We start from the raw sequence: 20,482 nt of genomic DNA on the forward strand, positions 1-20,482 counted from the left end.
TCAGGTTATACATATTTAATGGCATCAGACATTGGCAAGAAAATGGAGTATCTCCATATTAGAGATACACCTATTATAAGAACTGAATAGATCTAATCTTTGGATCAACACAGCTTCTACCTTGTTCTTCCAATTCTAGTTCTGATCTTCTTTCTGTCTTGCTTTAGTACTTTGTGATACTTAGTATGGCGACTGCTACACTGTTCTCTATCTCTTTTTTTTTTCAGTTCAGCTTGGTAGTTTCCTCTTTATTGATGTGCCTCCTACCCCTCCAATTTCACTCCATTCCATCTACCCCCAAAATAGAAGGTAGTGAAAGAAAAGATTGTTAGGGTTTTGAGCTCCTTGGGCAGTTAGAAAGGAAATAGAAACCAAACAATCACTGGATGTGACAGAGATCGACCATCAAGAAGTCTAAAGCAGAATAATAGGTCAGGAGGGTAAAAGGAGGTGGAAGAAAGAGAAAGGAGAGGTACAAGAGGCCACGTCTACCATTACCCCTTCTTCTAAGAGGGGATGGAGAGAAAGCCTTGAACATTAAAAAGTGTAGGTCCTGAAGAAGGGAGATGGTGTTTGAGCCTGAAGGAGATGGTTGAATCAAGGAAGGGGCACCACCTCTCACTTTGTAGACTGGGACCCCCCCCCCCCCACCTTTGGGACAGTAGCTTCACAGACCGTAGACACTTTCATCACTGTAGGCAATGTATAGAAAGAAGTCTTTTTCATGGTGTTCCTGGTAGAGCTGACCCATTGTGGCACTAGTGGGTGGAATGACATTGCTAACAAAGAAAAACAAGGCATCCTCAGCTCAGAGATGAATTCACTTCTTTTTTTTTTTTTTTTGGCCAGTCCTGGGCCTTGGACTCAGGGCCTGAGCACTGTCCCTGGCTTCTTCCCGCTCAAGGCTAGCACTCTGCCACTTGAGCCACAGCGCCGCTTCTGGCCGTTTTCTGTATATGTGGTGCTGGGGAATCGAACCTAGGGCCTCGTGTATCCGAGGCAGGCACTCTTGCCACTAGGCTATATCCCCAGCCCCAAAAATTGGTTTGTTTTTTTTGGGGTTTTTGTTTTTTTTTGGCCAGTCCTGGGGCTTGGACTCAGGGCCTGAGCACTGTCCCTGGCTTCTTCTTGCTCGAGGCTAGCACTCTACCACTTGAGCCACAGCGCCACTTCTGGCCATTTTCTGTATATGTGGTGCTGGGGAATCGAACCCAGGGCCTCATGTATAGGAGGCAAGCACTCTTGCCACTAGGCCATATCCCCAGCCCTGAATTCACTTCTTGATCAAGAAAGAACTGACCAACTGTGAGATCAGAAGACACCAGGCATTTCTTTTTGTCCAGATCCCCTATCCGAGCTTTAGGAGCCTTTTCTACTATCACCGGGACCCGGTCCGGGTATTTCTTTCTGATCTTCTCGCCCTTAGAACGGCGCTTCTTGAACGGATGCTCTTCTTTGTACACGAACTTCATCCTCCCGGGAACCGGGCTGGACCGAGATGCGCAGAGGGAGCCCGGGGGAGGGGGGCCGGGATAGGGAGTGGCGGCGGCACGACGCGCAGGCAGACTCAGCGGAAAAAGGTGTTCTCTATCTCTTGAAGATGATTTTTAAGATATATATCTGTGCCAGGCCCTGGTGAGTCACTGATCTGAGGATTGTGGTTCAAAGCCAGCACAGGTAGACAAACATGAGAGACTCTTACCTCTAGTTAATTAGCAAAAACAAGAAGTGGAGGCATGCCTCAAGTGGTACAGCACCAGAAAAGCTATGCAAGAGCATGAGGTCCTGAGTTTAAGCTCTAGTACACACTCTCTCTCTCTCTCTTTCTCTCTCTCTCTCTCTCTCTCTCTCTCTCTCTCTCTCTCTCTCTCTCTTCTCTCTTTCTGTCTTAACAGGCTAGTTTGCCTGGCATATTGCCTTCCTGTGTACCAGTAGTAGAGGATTCAAGTGGGAACATTGGCTGGGAAAAGCAACCTTCTATGTTTTGGAGAATGAACTAATGAGTTGCAAAGCTGAAGCAGCATTTACATTTTATGAAAAGCAGAGTGTCCATTTTGGCAGTGGTTTACATTGTCCATACGTGTTCTGTAATTTATTAAATGTTTTTATTCATTGTAAAAGCATTGTAGATGGGAGGGGCTACCAGTTAAAGGGGATACAGGGATGAATCAGACACTCTGCCCTCCAAGAAAATTGATGAGACATGCACTTACATTATTGTCATATAAGGTAATAGGTGTCTTAAGGATTGCTGTGTATTAATAAGGAGACATCACTTACAGCAGTGAGGTATTTGCATCAAGTCAGTAGGACTCTTGCTTTAATCTTCAATACAAATTTATTTTAAGCAAAGTAAAATTAATATTCAGTCGTTTGGCTGTTCTGCAATTTGAACTCCAAAAAAAAGTTGTCAGTGTATTTATTTGTTTTGTTGGGTTTTTTTGGTCGGTTGTGGGGCTTGAACTCAGCCTGGTCGCTATCCCTAAGCTGTCCCTAAGTTCTTCAGTTTAAGGCTAATGCTCTACCACTTGAGCCACAGCGCCACTTCCGTCAGTGTATTTACATAACTGGTTTTGATTTACAAAAGGATAGCAGAATTAATTTAAATGGCAAGTTAATCTTTCTTAGTGAGTTTAAAATATATTGTTTGTGCAAAATATTTGTAGACACATTTGCTGTGTGAAGCAGAGCAAATACAGTATATTTATATATTTCTAATTAAATAGGTTTTCACTGATGACACTATTATATACTGGCATCAGGTTACAAGTTGAATTAATTTAAGACTTTTTCCTTCCTTCCTTCCTTCCTTCCTTCCTCCCTTCCTTCCTTCCTTCCTTCCTTCTTCCCATCCCCCCCTCTCCCTTTCTGTGCTGAGGATCAGACCTATGACCACTGAGCTATATATAACATTAGCTCCTCATTGAGATATTTTTGAATATTTAATTTGTGCTAAGACTATACCAAACCATTGTTCTATAAGTGCATAGACATATTGAAGTAATTATACTTAAGATACAAATAAGTAGTTATATATAAGTTGTTTCTGATTTGATTTAGTGTATATATCCTATTGTTAGGAATTATTAATTTATAATAATGTATGATAATATTTTCAAGTGTAATTGTAAAGCTCTGACAAAACAAAACAAAACAAAGTTGGGTGGGAGCATAATAATTCAAGTGATAGAGTGCTTGCCTTAGCATATACAAGGACATGGGTTCTGTTTCCAGACTAAACAATGAAACCTCTCTCACCACCACATATACTCCAGAATAAAGAACAATGACAGAAGGAGTGAGTAGGGTAAGAATGTTGAAAGGTGATATTAATCCAGATACAGTGTATTCATAGACTGCTTTGTAAAATGGCAACTCCTTTGTTCCATTAAAGGTAATTTTAAAAAAAAAAGAAAAGGGGAAAAGTTTCTCCTGTTTATTTGAGAGTCTTGAGTAGCTTGAATGGGTAGTGAGTGGGCATATTTCACGTGAATTATGTTTCTGAATTGGTAAGATGCCTGGGAGAGGATGCTGGGTCATCTATTCAGGCAGCATTTATCTAATACATCTCTGGCCCCAGACATTAGGTCAGTTATGCAAGGTGAGTTTTAGGATATTAATAGTAATAATGTAATTAGCATCACTGTCAGATAAGGAAAATAGGTATATAAATGATTATGACACTATATTGCAGTGCAATACACCCATACATTGAGGAGAAAGCAGTTAATTGTATTTGAGTGTAGGAGCTGGATTGGGACAAGGTCCTCGGTGGGAATGTATGAGCAAAAATAATGGAAATTATATGCTTTGGGTGCTTCTTTATTGCTGGGATGTCTACCTATCATTACTAAAGTAGACTGGTCTGTGTAAAGGAGGTAGTGAGCTGATGGTAGGAGACATGCGTGAAAGAAAATATAAGCAGAGTTTCCTTTCCCCATTCTCCTGTATATTTGCTGAGATAAAATGATAACCATTAACAAGAGAACATGCATACAAATTTGTTGCTATGTTTGGATGCTATACAAAATAATGCAGCTCTAAAAGGATCAGATCCTTCATAGGAGAGAGGGCAGAGGGAAGCCAACAGCACTTTCAGTAGGGTGTAAATGATCCTTGGGGGAAATGAGTGGGCCTAAAGAACCAAGTTCTGGACAAAGTTCCTTTGGGCTCCTGGGATGGCCTTTGATTTTCAGTCTCTTCCTCTGTGATATGTATTATTTTAATCTTATCTTGGCCAGTGAAAATTTTAGGAAGGAGATGGAAGGCAATTATTTCCTATTTGGTGGATTTGCTCTTTGGGTAGATAAGGAAACCTCAGAGAAGGCCCCTTCCTGTGCCTCAGGAAAGAGATTCTGAGAGAAGTGGGGTGGAGAAAAGTCAGAGAGATCTTGATGCTGTTGCTTAGGCCCGGTATGTCAGAGCACCCTATTTTGGAGTCTTGTGTTCTAAGCCCCTACAAAAAATGTGATCTATAAGAATAGAGCTAAGGAAAGTTATTGCAAGTTTTTGTTTGCTGTATTAAAGGTAGAGCAAGGGAGGGGCATAAATCTGTGTCATCTCTATCCCAGGTGTTCTACTACATGATTTGCTTATTCAGTGCTTGAAACAATCTTATGAGAGTATGTAATGTCTCCATTTTACAAATGGAGACACTAAAGTCAGAGAACATAGATGATTTGGCCAAAGTTGTATTAATTGCAAGTTAGCAGAGCTATAATTCAAAACTTAATCTTTCACAGCCCATGGTATTTTATTAAATTGTGTGGTTTACATATAGATAATGGGGTTACTGCTCAGATTGCCATGCTTTATATCTCTGGGTATAGTGTGTGTGTGTGCACGCGCTCACACATGCACACTGCTCTTGGGGCTTGAACTCAGGACCTGGGCATTGTTCTTGGGCTTTTCTTGCTTAAGACAAGTGCTCTACCACTTGAGCCACAACTGTACTTCTGACTTTTTGGTAGTTTATTTTTTTATTTTTTATTTTTGGCCAGTCCTGGGCCTTGGACTCAGGGCCTGAGCACTGTCCCTGGCTTCTTTTTGCTCAAGGCTAGCACTCTGCCACTTGAGCCACAGCACCACTTCTGGCCATTTTCTATATATGTAGTGCTGGGGAATCGAACACAGGGCTTCATGTATGTGAGGCAAGCACTCTTGCCACTAGGCCATATTCCCAGCCCCTTTTTGGTAGTTTATTGGAAATTAGAGTCTCACAGACTTTCCTACCTAGACAGGCTTGGAGCTGCAATCCTCAGATCCTAGTTTCCTCAGTAGCTAGGATTATAGGCATGAGCCACTGGCACCCAGCACTGGCTGTACTTTAAAAAAATAATTTATCCTAGAAATGGCACTTTTTTTTTCTCCTTAATTTTTTTAAAGTCATAGGGTTAGACATTTAAATTATTTTGTACATTTAAAAGAGATACTTCGGGAGGGGGTGACGGGGGAAAAATGAGGGAGGAGGTAACAAGTTGGATAAGAAATGTACTTGCCTTACATATGAAACTGTGACCCCTCTGTACTTCACTTTGACAATAAAGAAGAAGAAAAAAAGAGATAGATACTTCATATGAATACATTTGCAGCCTTGGAAGTCTCAAATAGAGACTATTTTGAATTGTTAATTTAACTGAAAGTTAAATGACTGTCTTCTAATTTTTTTCTTTTTTTGCTTGTACTAGAGTTTGAATTCAGGGCATTGAGCTCATATGGCTAGTGTTCTACTACTTGAGCCATACTATCCTGGCCTTTTCTGGTTTTTTAGAGATGAACTTTTCTGCCCAGACTGGCTTTGAGCAAGACCCTCCAGATCTCAGCCTCCTAGTTGCTAGGAAAATAGGCAGGACCACTAGCTCTCAGCCTGAAGATGTTTTTTGTGTTTTTTTAAAAAAATATTTATTTTATTTTATTTCTTTTGCCAGTCCTGGGTCTTGGACTCAGGGCCTGAGCATTGTCCCTGGCTTCTTTTTGCTCAAGGCTAGCACTCTGCCACTTGAGCCACAGCGCTACTTCTGGCCGTTTTCTATATATGTGGTGCTGGGGAATTGAACGCAGGGCTTCATGTATATGAGGCAAGCACTCTTGCCACTAGGCCATATTCCCATCCCCCTGAAGATGTTTTTTAAGTGGCACTCTGAAGTTCAGCTACAACAATAAGATATACACAGAGTATAGCAATTAAGAGGCCATATTGCTCTGTCTGTGTGTGTGAGAAATAGTTAAGTATATTTAGGGCTTATAGTCTGATGGATAGTTCTAGTGTGTTGGTTGATTCTTTCCTAAGGATTTAAGAAATGGACAGACAAGGCAAACCACTATGTGACTGAGATTAGTGTGAAACTGTTCTCAAAAGAATTCTGGGCTGGGAATGTGGCTTAGAGGTAGAGTGCTTGCTTAGCATGCACGAAGCCCTGGGTTCAGTTCCTCAGCACCATATAAACAGAAAAAGCGAGAAGTGGGACTGTGGCTCAAGAGGTAGAGTGCTAGCCTTGAGCAAAAAGAAGCCAGGGAAACTACTCAGGCCCTGAGTCCAAGCCCCAGGACTGGCAACAAAAACAAAACAAACAAAAGAATTCTGGTTATTTCCTTTTCATTGTGTTTCGTTACTGGGAACCTTTAATCTACTAGTCTGGTTTCCAAACACCTATTGAAAAACCAGTTTCAACTGCTGTATTCCATAAGTTTTTGCATAATTCAGTAGTTCTTGGCTGAAAAGAACAATTCTTCTCCTTTCCTCTACAGGGTGACAGACCAGAAACTATTTAAAAATAAAATTCTGGTTCTTACATAGTACCCTTTGACTTGTTCTCAACATGATGGAAAGGAAGGAACATTCTATCTGGGTCCTCTTTTATAAGGACTCCAATCCAGCCATCTCCTAAAGACCCTACCTCCTAGTAGCCATTCCATTAGAACTTAGGATTTCAGCATTTGAATTTGAGGAAAGCCTAACTTTTAGCCCATTGTAGTATGTAAATACTCAGGTTATATTAACTGAGACTTGGGCATTTTTTAGACTAGTTTGTGAAATTAATTTTGAAATTTAATTTTGGCTATTTAAATTCAACTAAGATAGCCTTTTACTATCTTGCATAAAGGGAAATTGCTTCTGATTTTATTAGCGTACTATTTTTCTCTACATGACCCTTAATTCTATACTCAGCAAAAAGCTTTATTTGCTCAACCTCTTCCTGAATTACTTTTTTAGCATGACATTATGAATGTGCTGATAGTATCTTCAATGTTATGATATAAAAATACTTGAAGGTTAGTCTTTGTCCCTTGGCCTCCCAGGTGTTGCAGCCAAAGTAAGGGTCTATTTGAACTATAGAATACACTTTTACATTGTATACTATAGAGAACCTATATACCCTAAATTGTTTGCTGCCTAAAGCTACTCATGCATTATTGGTTGGGATGGTTGGAATCTGCACTCCTTAGATGTTAGTCTTTGTCCCTTGGCCTCCCAGGTGTTGCAGCCAAAGTAAGGGTCTATTTGAACTATAGAATACACTTTTACATTGTGTACTATAGAGAACCTATATACCCTAAATTGTTTGCTGCCTAAAGCTACTCATGCATTATTGGTTGGGATGGTTGGAATCTGCACTCCTTAGATGTTTCCTTGAAGGTGGGGAACATTACTGACTTAAAAGAAGGTATGAATATGGTAGCATAAAGATCAAAGGTTCTTTTCCTTTGGAGCAGGCTTAGCTGATTTAGTAGTAATAGAGCAAAAGCTATGAGATTTAAATTGTCCTTGGACAGCTAAGAAAAAGGTAGCATCTTTAATTTTCTTACCATTATGATAAGAAATGATTATAGAAGCTTCAATTACTGGCTGTTGAGACATAGTATATAAGATTATAGGCTATTTTATTGAAATTCTAAATGATTATTTGCCTTTATTTGAGTTCTTTCTAGCATTTATTCATCCATTAAATTGTGTGTGTGTGTGTGTGTGTGTGTGTGTGTGTGTGTGTATGTGTGTATACAGGTGCTGGCATTTGAATTCAGGTCCCTGAGCTTTTTGATTGAAGGATAATACTCTAACACTTGAACCATAGTTCCACTTGGTGCTTTTTGGTGATTAATTGGAGATAAGAGTCTCAGGGATTTGTCTGCCCTGGCTACCTTCAAACCACGTTCCTTAGATCTCAGCCTCCTACGTAGCTAGGATTATAGGTGTTAGCCACCAGCACCCAGCTAGAATAATTTTTTTGAGAGTCTATTATGTACTAGATCATTCTCTTATAATTTATATTCTGTCAGGGAAGAGGAACATTAAATTAGCGATTTCAGAATTAATTATAGCTTAAGTACTTGGCAATTTTTAATATCCACCTATATTAATTTTATCCCCCATGCATGTGCAAGGTATTCTGAATCAGAGAGATTTCATAATAACATCTTAACTTGCCTTTGTCCTATACCTGACCCCTAGGATGATGCTATGATAGCAGGCCAGTTGTCCTGCTGGAGAAGCCAGACACTGTGTAGGTGAGGGATAGAGGAGGAAAAAATGACATTTCTCTGCTGATGAGGAGGAAGGAGGCAACTACCTCCCTTCCTTCCTGTAAGGATCATTTAGCAATGATAGTAAAGGCTAAATCTTACCCCCACCCCATATTCCATTATGTAAATAAAGTCTCTTTAGGAACCAAGGTAGCATTTTGGGTGTCCATGAGTATAACCTAGAGACTAAACTCTAGGACATTCTCTTTTCAGATGAAAATACCTCAAGAGAGCTATATTCCCTTTTTCTGGCATCTTAGAGGTTTAGCCTAGGGACCTACTCCAGACAATAGCTTTTTGGACTTTGTTGGTAAATAAGAAAATTTTTCTTTTTTTTTTGGCCAGTCCTGGGCCTTGGACTCAGGGCCTGAGCACTGCCCCTGGCTTCTTTTTTGCTCAAGGCTAGTACTCTGCCACTTGAGTCACAGCGCCACTTCTGGCCATTTTCTGTATATGTGGTGCTGGGGAATCAAACCCAGGGCTTCAAGTATACGAGGCAAGCGCTCTTGCCACTAGGCCATATCCCCAGCCCCTCTTTTTCATTTCAGATTGGAGAAAAAAGGGAAAAATCTAATCATGACTAGAATGTTGCTAAGATTCTAGAGCTTTTTATAGGAACACAGAAAAATCAAGGAAATTTTTATTTCTCCACACTAGTATGAAAGAAATAAGGTTGTATAAAAGGATATTGTGCATGTGAGAAGAATACAGTAATATAGGCCAGGGGTTCAGGTAGATCTTCCTTTCTGAAAAATGAACAGGAATTAGCTAGTTGAATGAATGAGCCTGGATGTCTAAAAACACTCCAGGCAATGAGAACAAGCCATGGAAAAGTTCTCAGCCTAGGAAGCAATTGGTTGTTTTAGGCAATTAAGAAATGAGTTAAGAGGGCTGGGAATATGGCCTAGTGGTAAAGTGCTCATCTCCTATACATGAAGCCCTGGGTTCGATTCCTCAGCACCACATATATAGAAAAAAAGTCGGAAATGGCGCTGTGGCTCAAGTGGCAGAGTGCTAGCCTTGAGCAAAACGAAGCCAGGGACAGTGTTCAGGCCCTGAGTTCAAGCCCCAGAACTGGTAAAAAAAAAACAAAACCAAACAAACAAACAAAGAAATGAGTTAAGGGCTGGGAATATGTCCTAGTGGTAAAGTGCTTGCCTCCTATACATGAAGCCCGGGTTCCATCCCTCAGCACCACAGATATATATAGAAAAAGCCGGAAGTGGTGCTGTGGCTCAAGTGATAGAGTGCTAGCCTTGAGCACAGAGAAGCCAGGGACGATGCTCAGGCCCTGAGTTCAAGCCCCAGGACTGGCAAAACAAAACAAAAAAACACCAAAAAACCAAACAAACAAGAAATGAGTTAAGATTGGGCACAGGGAGCCAGCTGCGGGTGGCTCATGCCTGTAATTCTAGCCATGATTCAAAGCCAGCCTGGGCCAGGAAGTCCATGAGACTCTTATCTTCAATTAACCACCAGAAAACCGCAAGTTGCGCTGTGGCTCTAACTGGTAGAGTGCTAGCCTTGAGCAAAAAGCGCTCCCAGGCAAGTAGGCCTTAAGTTCAAGTCCCACAACAACAACAACAAAAACAACAACAGATAGGACACAGGGGATTATGGGAACATTTGAGGTCGGATAGAGTCAGGTCAGTTAAAGTCTCTATGGACTGAAAATGAAATTTGGACCCAGTCTTGGCTTCTGTGCCCTCCAGTGGTTGTGCCTTACTCACTCCTCTATGACCTTCAAGTTCCAACTGTGTGAAAAAGTACTGGCATAAATGAGTAATTTATTCAGGCCAGTGATATAAGTATACATTTCTGTTGACAATATTTCATGAACCAATAGAAAATATGTTTGAGCACTAAAATAAAAATAAGTAAAACTAGAAAAAAAGAAAATTGCATTGTAAGAGCAGCATAGAGTCATTAAAGTATACAGTGCTTGTTTAGTTTTTTAATCAAGGAAAGAACTTGAGTAGGTTTTGAAATGACTCTTCTGGCTACAGGAGAAGAAAAGATTGGAGGAAAGTAGGAAGAAATGCAGAGAATTCAAAGGTGGTGCTATAGTATAGGTTATGGATTGAGCAGGTCTAGATTGGGCGATGATAATATAGGAGAGGCTGTTTATGTGACATAGGATGTCTTGGAATTTATAATCTTTCTACTTCAGCCTCCTGCAATCTTTCAGCCTTATCTCTATTCCTGTGCACTCTGTGCTCTGGTCTTTAAAGTCTACTTATATGACTAGGAAAATAAAAAAAAAGTTTTCAGGCATCAGTGGCTCATGTCTGTAATATTATTTACTCAGGTGACTGAGATCTGAGACTTTCTGTTTGAAAGCTAGATTCGGAGCAAAAAAGACAGTGCGACTCTTACCTCCAATTAATCATGAAGAAGCCAGAAGTGGAGCTGTGACTCAAGTGGTAGAGTGCTAGCCTTGAGCAAAAAAGTTCAGGGACAGCACCAAGGAAGGCCCTGAGTTCAAGCACCAGGACTGGCGTGAGTGCATGCGCGCGAACACACACACACACACACACACACACACACACACTATTAGCTACTATATGTCTTTTCTGAGTGTTCCTTTGGCTTAGAATGACCTTTCCCCTACCTTCCACTAACTGGATCTCCCTGCTCCCCAGTCCAAGATTGATAGGTTACTTCAGTGTTGCTTTCTGTGACAGGCAAATTTCTGCCATCTCCAACCCTTTATGCTTTTATTCACTTTTTGTTTTGTATTATCATTCTTTATATACTATATTTTGTTTTCTTTCTTTTCCTTTTTGTTGACAATTCCTAAGAGTCTAAGGCAGTTATTTTGAAGACTGTCCTACTTCTGAATTTGCATATTTCTTAGTTACATTTATTTTAATTACTTAAGTTATCTCTTCATAATCCTACTAGTGGTACCATTATTAGCACTTTTCTGGCCCTATATTTCTGTACTGTATATATATATGTATATATATTTTTAAATTGTGTTAGAGAAGATCAGCTTGGAAATACTGGCTTTTATCTTGTTTGGGTTTGCTCTTCATTCTAATCTTATCACACGTTTTCTAACCTAATTATTTTTAAATTGTCTTTACCTTTCTGGAGGAAAAATTTAATGTAGGGTATAGTTGGAGGGACGATAGAGAAGATAGGGTAGATTAAAAGGGCAATCAAATTTTTAAGGACTTTTCTTAACTGTGTTTTTTTTTCATTAATTGTGTTATTAATAAAGAACTCTTTGATCCTGCTCAGTAATTAGAATTTCTATATAAAATATGCCTTTCTTTTTGTATCTGTAAGTAGAATAAAGCAAAACTATCTTTAGTACCTCCATAACATACATCTGTAATCCCAGCAGTTGGGAAACTGAGACAAGAGAATCACAAGTTCCAGGCCAACTTGGGTTACATAGTGAAACTGTGCTTCAAAAACCCAAAACCAGGCAAGGAGTGTGAGTGCTTGCCTAGCATGCATGAGGCCCTGGGTTCAATCCCTTGGGACCACTTCTGAACATGAATCCATGTGGCTCAGGGGGTTGGTCCATCAATAGTTTAAAATGAAATAATAGTTTATGAAATATATAATATTAGCCTGTTTCTCACATAGGTAGAATACAGGAAAAATACTAGTGCTTACTAAATATTAAACTTGTTTTATTTTATTATGCATGACTCATTTGATTTTAGGAACTTGCTAAATGTCAGCACAGTGGTTGCGATATATTGCTAGCTTTTGCTTGGTTCAGTCTAGTAAGGGTGATATGCAGGGTAAGCACCATTTCATTGGTAAAGGTTTTTTTTTTTTTTGGCCAGTCCTGGGCCTTGGACTCTGGGCCTGAGCTCAAGGCTAGCACTCTGCCACTTGAGCCACAGCGCCACTTCTGGCCATTTTCTGTATATGTGGTGCTGGGGAATTGAACCCAGGGTTTCATGTATCGGAGGCAAGCACTCTTGCCACTAGGCCATATTCCCAGCCCTGGTAAATGTTTTTAAATACCTAATGTACACTAACAAAATACTGAAGCATAAGATAGATGATTTTTTTTAATCCTAAGGAATATGCCCAGGGTGATGTGTACAACAAGGAAACAAATGAATAGGATTGGGGGCCTAGGCATAGGAAAACAAATTAAAAAGAACTAAGGCGGGGCTGGGGATATAGCCTAGTGGCAAGAGTGCCTGCCTCGGTATACCCGAGGCCCTAGGTTCGATTCCCCAGCACCACATATACAGAAAACAGCCAGAAGCGGCGCTGTGGCTCAAGTGGCAGAGTGCTAGCCTTGAGCGGGAAGAAGCCAGGGACAGTGCTTAGGCCCTGAGTCCAAGGCCCAGGACTGGCAAAAAAAAAGAACTAAGGCTCTTGGGTGACAACAAGGCAGAAAATGTGTGTCAAGGACATACCAAGCTGAAGAACACTGGTTAAGTCACAGAGACACCTGGTTAGGGACTTGCAATAAAGTGAATAGATCATTGTTTCTAAAAGTATGATCCTATCTGTCTTTGTCTGCATCATCTGGGAGCAATTCTTAAACCTCTAGATCAGTCTTATGTTAGCCTCCTAAGTGATTCTGACACTAAAATATCAGAACATTGGACTAAAATTAAGGAATGTGAATAAGGAATGACAATTATAGTGTACTCTGTCACATTAAAGGTATGTATAAAGTTCTATGATTAGGTCAAGCTTTGTATAGATTAAACCATTTTCTTTTAAGATCTCTATACTGAATGATTTCCTCTGGGCAAGGGGATAGATAATACTATAATCTTTTTTTTTTTTTTTTTTGGTTTTTAATCCCCAGATAGTCAAACAAGAATTTATCAGTATGTTAACCTTTTACTCACTGATTGTTTTGTTTTTCTTTTAGTCCAAAGACAAAATGATGAGAGGCTCTCGCAGAGGATGTGTTAGACTCAGAGTAAGTATTCAATTTTATGAAAATAAATTTTGACCAAGAGATGTGCTTTGATGAAGTTTTGGAGGTCTAAATTTTGCTTAGCTTTCTTACTTTTACATGTTGGGACATGCAACATTCCAGAGAGGAAAGTTGAATTTATTTAAGTAATTGTAAGGCAGTACAGGACTTATTGTTGTAGCCAAGACTTACTAATATTTTCAAACCTCATCTTTACAGATAATGGATAAAGGCTGGGAATTAAATTATTTGTAGTATTGGTTATACAGCTATAGAAAAAAGGACTTCTAAAAACTCTCCACTATTTATTACTTTGCCTTTTCTGTTAAATATTAATAATACAGCAACACTATGAAATAGGAATATAATCTTAGCCATATGAATAATTTAAAATTTTCTGTTAGCCACATTTATTTTAACATAATCAATACAGATTTTTTTTTCTTGGTAGTCTTAGGTTTGAACTTAGGGCTTTGTGCTTGCTTACTTGGCTTGCTTGCTCAGCTGGTACTTTACCACTTGTGCCACACCTCCAGCTTATTTTATTGGTTGGTGATTTTAGAGATGGAGTCTCAAAGACTTTTCTGCCTGGACTGGCTTTAAACTGTGATCCTTCTAGTCCAGGTCTCCTGAGTAGCTAGGATCTTAGGTATGAGCCACCAGCACCCACCTAATACAGAGTTACTAATAAGATATTTTACATTATTCTTTCAAACTAAGGATTTGAAATCCAGTAGTTCTTTATTATGGTACTAAGACTCTAACCCCAGGGCCTTGCACATTCTAGGCAGGAACTCTACCCACTGATTCCTATTGGTATGTTTTTGTATTATAGACACATCTTAATTCAGTATTAGCTACACTACAAGAGAGGTGCTTAATAGCCCCTTAACTTTATTTCTGCCTTTTTCCATCATTAACTTATTTATTCTGGTGTTAGGAATTAAACCTAGGTACAACCTTACTTTTAAAGATGTGAATATGTTTGGTAGACATTGTTGCCTTATTATCAATCTTGATAAAACTGGTAAATAATTCTAAGAAGTTAAATTATAATGGAAAAATTCTGGCACTGATATAAGAGTGATAGATTTGCAGGATGGAAATGAGATAGGCTATGTATACATACATATATACATACACATACATATATACACATCTGGTGTACATGTGATAGCATAAAAGATTTTTGAAAATTGAACTAACTACACTTACAAGTTTTCCTTTGGTTCCTCTTGATTGGCATAATTGCTTTTTTAAGTACTTGCTATCAACCTTAGTCACCACTGAGATTGGTATTAACAGCCTTTTTGGCTTGAGGAAGACATGGCAGATGTCTGCTGAGGCAACACTTCAGCTGAATTTATCTGGGTTTAAGCCACAGTCTTATTGTTAATGCACTGTTTTTTTTTGTTTTTTGGTTTTTTATTGGCAGTGTTAGAGTTTGCCCTCAGGGCCTTGAGCTTGATAGGCAGTACTACTCAAGCCATGCCCCCAACTTTTTCTTGTTTTAGTTAGGCTTTTTAAAAAAGATTTTAAAAGTCAGCATCTATTACATTGTACAGTCTATTACAATGTACGTTGTACATTGTATTACTATTGTACAAGGAGGGTTTCATTGTGACATTTCCATCCATCCATCATACATACATTGTACACTGATCAAAGTCATCCCTTGTCACTTTACCTTATGCTCCTATCCCTCTTCTTAAAATAATTTCAACTAGGGGCTGGGGATATGGGCTAGTGGCAAGAGTGCTAGCCTTATATACATGAAGCCCTGGGTTCAATTCCCCAGCACCACATATACAAAAATGGCCAGAAGTGGCGCTGTGGCTCAAGTGGCAGAATGCTAGACTTGAGTAAAAAGAAGCCAGGGACAGTGCTCAGGCCCTGAGTCTAAGCCCCAGGACTGGCCAAAAACAAAAACAAAAACAAAATAATTTCAACTGGTTTTATTGTTTTATTTTCATACACGCATATAAAATACTTTGACCCATATTCACCCTCATTTATGCTCTCCATTCACCCTCCTCCCCTTTTTTTTATTGTCCTGTGATCATGTTTCTAGAGTACATTAATTGTACCAAGAAATTTCACTGTGGTATTTCACATATGCATACATTATATTTTAGACAGAATAACTCCCACATTGCTCTTTCTTTGCCCATCTTCCAATCCTTATTGTTTTTTAGTGAGATTATGTCACCTTCATTCATAGATACAATATATTTTGATATTATTCATTATCATTCCCTTTCCCTCTTCCCTTCTTCTTTGTGTCTCCAAACACTCATAAAAATGCATACTATATATCTTTAAAATCTAGATTCTGCATATGAGTGTAAACATTGAGCATTTAGCTTTTTGAGGTTGTCTTATCTTGGTCAACATGATCTCTAGTTCCATTCATTTTTCTGCAAATAACATAATTTCAATTTATTTTATTTTATTGTTATTGTTACTGTAGAGGTTATGATATATAGAGGGTTTAGAGTTACATGGGTCAGGTAATAAGTACAATTCTTTTTGAAATATGTCTTCCTTTCCCTTGCTCTCTCTCAGATTTTCCCTCCTGTCTCCACCCACAAGATGTATAGCTCACTTTCCATATAATATCTAGTGAGTACTAGTGTTGAATTTGTTCTTGACTGCCTTCTCCTATTCTCCTTTTCACTCATCTACCCCTTTCCCTTTGACCTTATCCTTATTTCTAAGAGCTCAACCTCTCTGCATAAAAGGACAGAATGCTCTCTCTTAACCCATGCTTCATGAACAGTTCTTATATTATGCCATACTCTCCCTTTTCAGCCTTTAAGTCACTGTTTGTGCATTACTTATGTGTTTAATGTGTATAGAATAAAAAGTAATCTGTCCACTAATAGTAATTGGAATGCATTTATGTTTACTTATTTTACTGCTTGCACACATAAAAAGTTAAATTTATTCAAGTCATTGTTGTCATACCTCATGAAACACCCACCCAGTTTTTTTCTCCCAGAATCTTTAAAATATTGTGAAAATTCAAACTGAAAGAGTTGTTTGTTTCTCTGATCTATATGACAAAAATTTCAAACACTTCCCTTGGCAACACAGAAATAAAACCAACTAGTTCTAAAATCTAGTTGTTACTTCTCCAGAGCACATTTCTGAAAGAACCATCATGACAGCTAAAATTATTTATTGACCTCTGATAATGACTTTTTGTTATAAAACTCACTGTATTGAATTTTTATAATTTCACTTTTTTCATAGCTAAATAATACTCTACAACACACACATACCCCATCTTTATCACTTCATCAGTTGTTGGGCATCTTGGCAAATTCCATAGTTTGGCTACTGTGAACAGTGCTGCAATAAACATGAGTATGCAGATAATATGCTCTCTCGCTCTCTCCCTCTCTCCTCCCTCCTCCCTCTCTCCCTCCTCTTTCTCCCTCTCTCTCTTTCTCCCTCTCTCTCCTCTCTCTCTCTCTTTCTCCCTCTCTTCTCTCCCTCTCTCCCTCTCTCCTCTCTCTCTCTCTCTCTTTCTCATTGGTCATGGGGGTTGAACTCTGGGCCTAGGTGCTGTCCCTGAGCTCTTTTTGCTTAAGGATAGTGCTCTACCACTTTGAGCCAAGATGCCACTTTTGGGTTTCTGGTAGTTAACTGGAGATAAGAGTTTCACGGACTTTACTGCCCGCTGGCTTTTTTTTTTTTTTTTTTTTTTTGCCAGTCGTGGGCCTTGGACTCAGGGCCTGAGCACTGTCCCTGGCTTCTTTTTGCTCAAGGCTAGCAAGCACTCTGTCACTTGAGCCACAGTGCCACTTCTGGCCATTTTCCATATATGTGGTGCTGGGGAATTGAACCCAGGGCTTCATGTATATGAGGCGAACACTCTTGCCACTAGGCCATATCCCCAGCCCCGCCGGCTGGCTTTTAAACTGCGATTCTCATATCACAGCCATTTCATCTAAAGTATTTCCTTGTTATCTTTTGAATTTGATATTTGCTGTGATTTTTTCTTTATCTCTTAATTTTGTTTTGAGTTTTTTTCTCTCCTTTTTTTTCTCATTTTAGCTCTAGAGGTTTATTCTTAATTTTTTCAAAGAAGAAACTTCTTGTTTTATTCTTTGTATAGATTTCATCTCTGTTTCATTAGTTTCTGCTATAATTTTCACTATTTCTCTTTACCATCTTTGGGTTTGATTTTCTTCTGTTTTTTTCTTAAGTTTCAATTGCTCATAAGGGTTTGTTTTTTGAGTGCCCTCTTTTTTTCTTTTTCTTTTCTTTTTTTTTTTAATGTAGGCACGCATAGCTATGTATGAACTTTCACCCCATTGCTATTTTTGCTGTATCTCAGAGATTCTGTTTGGATGTGCTTTCATTTTAATTGGTTCCCAGGAACTTTAATTTCTCCTTTGACTTCTTTCCGTTGTTTAACAATGTGCTATTCAGTCTCCATATACTTGAATATTTTCCGTAGTATCTTTTGCTGTTGAGTTTTAGTTTGATTACAGTTTGATCAGATAGAATGCAGGGGGTTATTTTTATATTTTCTCCTATTAGCTATGTATCTTTGGATGTGATCAAGTTTGGAGAAAGTTCAATTGACTGCTGACAAGAATGTGTATTATGGAATTACTGGTTGCCAAAAAGAATGTGTATTGTGGAGTTTCTGGGGAAATACTCTGTAGAATTTGGGCTGTAATATCATTTAATTCTGTGGGTTCTTTGTTTATTTTTTTGTTTGGATGACTTACTGTTGTTAAGAATGGTCCTACCACTTGAGCCACAGATCTACTTCCTAGCTTTTTAATGACTAATTAAAGAGTCTCTTGGACTTTCTTACCCAGGGTGGCTTTAAACCACAATCCTCAGATCTCAGGCTCCTGAGTAGCTAGGATTACAGGTATGAGCCACTGGCATCCAGTCTCCTTATCTTTAATTTTACATGGGATAATTTTGTAAATAGAACCTTCTTTCACCTATTATTGGTTACCCAGTGGTATAGTTCAAAGGAAAGTTGCCTCTTTATATCCTTTACTCACCTAATTTTTAAGGTATTGAATTGGCCTTGGGCACTATCCATATATATCCAAAAATACTACAGGCAGGTACTCACACAAATATTTGTGTGCCCATATTCATAGCAGCATTAGGTACAATAATCAAGAGTGGGAGAAATTGAAGTGTTTATTCACAGATGAAGAATCAAAACGTGGTATATACACAAAGAAGATTATTTAGCCTTAGAAAGGAAATCCTATACATGCTGACATAGGAACTATGGAATCTCACCAGACTCCATCCACTACTGATACTGATAGTGATACTATATAGAGTTGCATTTTATACCTCGCAGGATTGTTAAACTTGGAAATTTGTTTTTGCTTTTGTGGTAGTAGGAACTGAACCAAGGGCCTCACCTATTCCTGGCACATGGTTCCTGAAATAGATTACTACCATTCCCATTATATGGGGCCTGGTATAAGGTGCATGATAACTGCTTTGGATGATAATGATAAATGACAACCACGACTGTGGTGATGATACAAAATGAATCTGTCATCTAGCTTTCAAATAAACCTTAACAATGATCACTATACTGATGACAATGCCTCTTCTCCATGAATCCCATCCTGTGTTCAGTCACACTTTACTTTGTTTCTTCACTATGTTCGCTCATTGCTTCTGATATATTTTTGTTGCCATATGTTTTCTGTACCTTCTGTCTGGGGAACTCATTTTCTAAGAGGCTTTTCAAATGTTATATTGTTTAACTCTGGAGTTCTTTTGTACGTAAGCCATAGTAAGGGTAGATACTCTAACAATTTATCTTTTTAATAAATACATAAAATTTTGAATATCCAAACTTTTAGGAAGGCTTTTCAGATGTTATCTCCTTCCCAAAAGGATGGAGCTCCCTCTTCCTCCATTTTTTTACATTTGTCTCATAGCCACGATAGTACTGTTACTTGGTATTACATATTACTATGTGATAATACACATAAAATATGTATTTTATACATATATTACAGATTATATGTATCATTAATAACACATTATATATGCTGTTACATGGAATTAAATACTATCTTTTGCCTTCTTCCCATTTACAGTAACATTTACATCTTCCCATCTAACATATAGTAAATGGATATTCACAATAACTTATTTTGAATTTTATGTATTTATTAAAAAGATAAATAAGTGTTAGAGCATCTACCCTTATAACTATGGCTTACGTACAAAAGAACTCCAGAGTTAAACAATATATGAGCCAGTGATACACAAGAAAAACAAAGCAAAACACTTACCTGGCTTCAGAATGCATAAAATGTAAATAGGGACAGGAATTATAGAAAAAGCTCAGATAGGCACTGAGGATAGTCACATGCAGTTGTAAATAGTACTTCATTGTACAAATAAGGAGACTGCTGATTTTTAGTAACTTACCAATATCACATAGTGATAGTGAATCTTGGATTGAACTTGGGTTTGTCTCATTCCAAAACTGTATTTAGTTCCTAAATATATCCTGCTCTCATTCTTTTTGACTAGAAAAGTTAAAGCAGAAACACCAGGTTGAAAGTTGTAGTGTAAAATGAATGGAAGAAAGCTAGAAAGGGAAAAAGGTTGATCATAGAGCACCACCAGGTGGTGCTCTTGCCTTGATGGCATCTGTGAGAAGAAATTAAGATCTAAATCCTACCTCTTAAACAGTCTATAGATTGAGCCAATTTATCCATTTGCTCTGAAATCTTTTTTCTTTTTTTTTTTAAATCTCTTGGATTGGCATCATGCCATCTACTCATGAGATTGTGACTATTCAGTTAATGTATTTTTTTTGCCAGTCCTGGGGCTTGGACTCAGGGCCTGAGCACTGTCCCTGGCTTCTTCTTGCTCAAGGATAGCACTCTGCCACTTGAGCCACAGCGCCACTTCTGGCCATTTTCTGTATATGTGGTGCTGGGGAATCGAACCTAGGGCCTCATGTATACGAGGCAAGCACTCTTGCCACTAGGCCATATTCCCAGCCCTAATTAATGTATTTTAAATATACCCAAA

The 20,482-nt window shown here is 38.6% G+C and overlaps 1 protein-coding gene across 6 annotated transcripts in view; it reads left to right on the forward strand.

The window, feature by feature from the left end:
• The window catches only part of Osbpl9 (oxysterol binding protein like 9), a 116,869-nt gene that overhangs the window by 14,643 nt on the left and 81,744 nt on the right, over nt 1–20,482 (forward strand). For all 6 annotated transcript variants that reach the window (XM_048351294.1, XM_048351295.1, XM_048351296.1 and 3 more), the window contains exon 2: nt 13,382–13,432. In XM_048351294.1, the coding sequence (XP_048207251.1) occupies nt 13,382–13,432 (51 nt within the window). The remainder of the gene's footprint in view (nt 1–13,381; nt 13,433–20,482) is intronic.

This window comes from Perognathus longimembris, chromosome 7 (assembly GCF_023159225.1).
Source record: "Perognathus longimembris pacificus isolate PPM17 chromosome 7, ASM2315922v1, whole genome shotgun sequence".
Taxonomy (NCBI): domain Eukaryota; kingdom Metazoa; phylum Chordata; class Mammalia; order Rodentia; family Heteromyidae; genus Perognathus; species Perognathus longimembris.